The sequence below is a fragment of the Borostomias antarcticus genome, assembly GCF_949987555.1.
Source record: "Borostomias antarcticus genome assembly, chromosome: 9".
NCBI classification, from domain to species: Eukaryota; Metazoa; Chordata; class Actinopteri; order Stomiiformes; family Stomiidae; genus Borostomias; species Borostomias antarcticus.
The window spans coordinates 100,001-105,000 of NC_140242.1; the positions used below are offsets into that span (position 1 = coordinate 100,001).

The 5,000-nt window shown below is 43.5% G+C and overlaps 1 protein-coding gene across 1 annotated transcript in view; it reads right to left on the reverse strand.

The window, feature by feature from the left end:
• LOC311312767 (matrix metalloproteinase-16-like) overlaps positions 1-5,000 on the reverse strand; it is a gene marked incomplete at its 3' end in the record, with an annotated part of 87,361 nt that overhangs the window by 9,962 nt on the left and 72,399 nt on the right. Inside the window, exon 6 of the mRNA XM_084442767.1 lies at positions 3,030-3,247. Within this exon, the coding sequence (XP_084298893.1) occupies positions 3,030-3,247 (218 nt within the window). The remainder of the gene's footprint in view (positions 1-3,029; positions 3,248-5,000) is intronic.

Sequence of the window (5,000 nt, forward strand, 5' to 3'; positions counted from 1 at the left end):
CTGTGCCTGATACCTCTATTCTCGCCTGCTACCTCGCCTGCAATATTGGCGAAAAAAACGGCGAAAAACGTAGCATAGTTCAGAGCATGCTATTCCGGAACTACGTCACTGTTCAGCGAAATTTTCAGGACAGCTGTTATGGCCAGTGCTGGTGACTGTCAGGCGGTGCAGAGCAAAAGAGTTTTTAAATGTAAGTATTGAATTAATTTGTCGATGAAAATTTTTTTTTTTTGTCAGATATCTTAGTTATAACGACACAGAGCTACAAATGCAGTTTTGTGTATATATGTGGGGTAGAAATTAGATTTCGAGAACTCACGATGTCGAGAACTCACAATGTCGTAGCTAACTAGTAGCCCTGTAGCCATGGAAATGCAACGTTACCGACTAAGTTAGCCAGCCAGTGGAGTGGTCATGTACGTAACGACGTAACCCATGCATTCCTGTCACCTGACTCGAGTAGCATGCTATATTTTCTCGCCTGCTATATCGTTTTCGTGGAGTAGTAGGTACTAAGTAGCATGCTACTTCTCGCGTGCTATATAGCAGGTAGCAGGCATTTCGGACACGGCCATAGTGTGTGTTTGAGTGAGAGAGAATGGGCAGCCATATCGCGGGTAAGTCGCAGAGACACAGGGGTCAGCTGACAGCTGTGAATCATACTGAACACCAGCCCCGGGGCCCCCGCCCCCCTAGAGATGTAGTCGTACATTATTTTGCGCCAGACATTATCGACAAATCCCGCAAGTGCAGACTCCGCAAACATTATTTTGTTTACAAGGAGCAAGTCCATTTAAAGGGGTAGTGTGCTATTTTGTACATTTAGCCCTATTTGTGGTCTGTCTACTATGAACTTGAAACATAAAGACCATAATTTTACTGCTCGTTCCAGTATTGAGCTAGCTGCAGTTTTTATGCAGGCTCTCACTGGGCTACAATGGACGTCAACGGGGCACACATAAATGTGTTGAAAAACTATGATGAATGTGCTTTTCTGAGACGGGAAGCACAGGGTGTAATCTTATCAGTCTCAGTATGCTCTCCTGTGAAATGTATCGCAATCCAAATATTTTTTGGTGTTTAGCATGACTTGCACATAGTCCTCTGTGGGAACAGTGAAAATAAGCGGCAGGGGAATGTTTATGTCCAAGCCATGCCAAACATGTAAAAACATTCGGATTGTGATACATTTCACAGGAGAGCATACTGAGACTGGTAAGATTACACTATGTGCTTCCCGTCTCGGAAAACCACTTCATCATAGTTTTTCCAAAGCATTCATGCCCCATTCAGTGAATTGATGGTCTCTATGTTTCAGGTTCATAGTAGACAGACCACAAATAGGGCTAAATGTACAAAATAAGAGAATCACCATGGCCAATGCCTTTGTATGTGGCTCTAGTCCATGTCTTTGTATATGGCTATAGTCTATGTCTTTGTATGGGACTCTATGATGTTGATGTTGTTCTAGGGCAGCCTTTTAAATATGAGCTCTTGTGACCTGGAATGACCTGGGCCCTCATGTTAGTTCTCTGATTCATATCCACTGACTTACTAAGCGTGGAAACATAATCCTTCCCTTCTCACACAGACACATGCACACGCACGCACACACACACACACACACACACACACATACACACACTATTCTCCTTTGAGCTGCCTGGAATCTTCATGACCTCCACAACTGAGTTCAGTGGGTTGGTCCAACTCTAACAGCAGCCCGCGGGGGACAGAGGAACATACCATGTCAGGAGGTGCTCGGGGGGTTGCAGAGGAAGATGCCAAGAGATGCTCGGGGTGATGTTTCCATGAATACAGGTCAATAAGCTATCTGAGCACCTAGGGCATATTGCAAAACAAAACAGGATGTGCCAGAAGCTTATTCTTTCCCCCCCACTAACAACAGAATATAAGTTGCAAGTGGAATGTTGCATTGTGATTATTGAGACATAGAGGTAAGATTTGGGGCAAGATTTGCTGAATGTGAGGCAAAAGTCAAAATCACCATTGAAGTGAAATAAACCACAGCCTCTGTGTTGCTCTGCGATATTCAGAGAAGGTTTTCCCCCCTCGTTTCCACAAGCCCCTACTTAACCGATGAATGCTAACTATTTATAACCCCGAAAAAATACACAGGCTCTCGTTCTCTCTCTCCCTCTCTCTCTGTGTTCCCAACGAGAACACAGGGTATCTTTGTGTTGCCTCAGGGTTCTTTAGTTTTATTCTCAGCACTGCCCGGTCTTGTGTTCCTGGCTCCTGCCCTGAGAGATGGGAAGAAGACGCATTAACGAGGCTCTGTGTCTCCCAGCCTGAAGTGGACAGAAACCTACTGTTACTCTGTTTGCCGAGAAAGAAAAACCATATCCCACATTCTGTTATCATGAGGCACCGATTTTATTGGCACTCCCACGCAAGGTGTTATTTCTAAGTAAACAAATAGATACTGTAGTCATAGATATGTTTCTGCCAGCTTCAATAGAATGTCGAATGGGTCTGTTTAGATCTGACTATAATATCTAAAACAGAAGGCAATGTCTTTCTACAATAAATCAGTTGTGAAATATGGAGTACTGCTCCAACAGGTCTCGCGTAGCCAGACTTCACTCCCCACTTAGTTTATGCTGTGCCAGCGCTGGAGAAAGGTCTGGCTGGATTCATTACCATTTGGGGATGGGGGGGGGGGGGTAGGCTGAGTTGATTTTGCCACCATTGATTGGGTAGTAATAAACAAATGGCAAGGCTTACCCCCAAAACCTCCATCCGTTGAGTGAGACTCTGCTCCAACCAACTGGGCCACACGATACCATCCGTCCTTCTTTTAGGATCCAACACCCCTTAACATTAACTGAGCGCCTCTGAAGGCTAGCGGAATGGCATTTGACACTACCTGAACACATCTGAATGCTAACTGAAGTCTATTTAGCCTCTGTGCACAGTGACCCAAAACAGAGTGGGGAACACTCATGGATGAACACTCATGGACACCTAACGACAAAACGACAAACCGAGCGAGTGTGTCTGCTCACCTTGAAGACGAACATCTCCCTCCTGAGGATGGCCAGAGTGTTGAAGCCCCCATCGCAGATGTCAGGCTTGGCGTTGGGGTGGGAGGGACGGTCGCCAGTGGGAATCCTGGGGGGCCTGGTCTGCCTGTCGGGCTTGCGGGGGTCAGCGGGGGGGTGGGAGCGGGGCGGAGGGGCCGTAGGGAGGGGCTTGGTGGGCTGCGGGATCTTGTCTGGGGGACCTGAATGGTGGGGGGAAAAAAAGATAGAACAGTTTATTGAGAGTCGATGCGCGAAAAGATGAATAAGGTGAACGGCTTTTGAGGAGAGAAACAATGGGCCACATTCACCAATATCTTCCAAAGTTCTGTTCTTAAATTTCTTCCTGGGACCAGTTCTATCACTCCCCTGAAAGTTTCAGGCTGAGACTGGGGGAGAAAGCACTGCACCTAAATCAATGTCTAAAGGGACATTCCACCCCCCAAATCCAATTTATTCAAATGTTCAAACCTCTGAAGCTTAGAAGGTGTGTTGTAAACACAAATGCATAAATATTGTTTGATGGTGATTGATCGGCCTGTCTAGCGGTAATCAAACATGCCCACACTCAGCACACAATCGATTTCCAACCCCAGCTCCTACTAACTGTGCCGTTATTGCAATAAAACATTTAATCTTTAACTCATTTTGGTTCATAATTGCTTGGTTTGTGCTTAAATCGATTAACTTTAATGTGATATTACTGATTCTGTGTACATTGTTTTTAGATTTTTGTGTTAAGCACCTTGAGATTGCATTGTATTTTAAAGTGTGCTATATAAATAAAATCCATGATTATTGTTGTTATTATTTGTATTGCTATTAATATTATTATTATTATTATTATTCGTAATAGTAGTAGTAGTATTGTTATTATTATTAGAATTGTTATTATTATGATTATTATCAGGGTGCGAATTGCTGGGCGGGATGGGGGGGATTTCCCCCCCCCTGGTTTTGATATCCCCTCCTCTGATCATTCATTTTTATCGCCGGTGGGGATACGTTTTTATCCCTGCTTCTGGTCAGACTGAATATAGCTATAATTCCTGTGCCCGAAAATAGATGCCGCAATTTAAAAAAACTACACTAGCTATTTCAAAAATATGATTTACAACAGCTAGTTCTAACCACGCGTTTGATTGTCATGGCAACTGTCAACCACGCGACTACTCTAACTAGCAAGAATTAGCAATGAAACGGGGTCAACAAAGCATTGTCATATTTTGCTGCGAGGATTTTGTATGCCCAAAACGCTAGAGGTCCCTCACCAAAGCAGACTCTTCTGCTAGTGCTAAACATTGGTGAGTGACAGGATGAATATTTTATTATAATACAATTATTGTTGTGGGTGATAAGCGACCAATCGTCAGCATGTATTGCTTTTGTTTTGCTATACTCATCCTCGATATTAGGCGATAGCCAAGTCAGCGCAGCACATTGTCGCGGCTACCAATTTAGCCTCTTTTTCACGAGACCAATACCAATTTATATTTTATCTTGTGTTCCAGATTTTCTTTTCAGCCTTATGGCCTGGCCTACTGGTGAAAGTGCGCGTGAGTGTGGACAAAGATGGATCCATGCTGAATGTAAGCCTACAGATTTGTCGGGATAGATTGCTGGTGTTCAAATTTGCTTTCAAGGCACAGGCCGTAACAGTGATTTGATGTAGCCTATAATGCACCTAGTGCATACCTTTTAACTAGCCTACGCATATTACTTTTTTTAATGAGGTCTAAAGGTCTATGATGAGGACGGGATAGCTCTACATTCATAGCAGTGTGATCAATAACCTAACATCGTATGGTTTGTCCTTTCTTTTAGCACTTTGTTGGGTGTGTATATAAGAATACAATAAGAGCATACAGTCGTTTCCTTTGTTATGATGTTTACATTTGTTCAATTTCTGGACATTAAATTTTATTTTAAAATGTCCCACCCCTCTGTTTTTTTTTA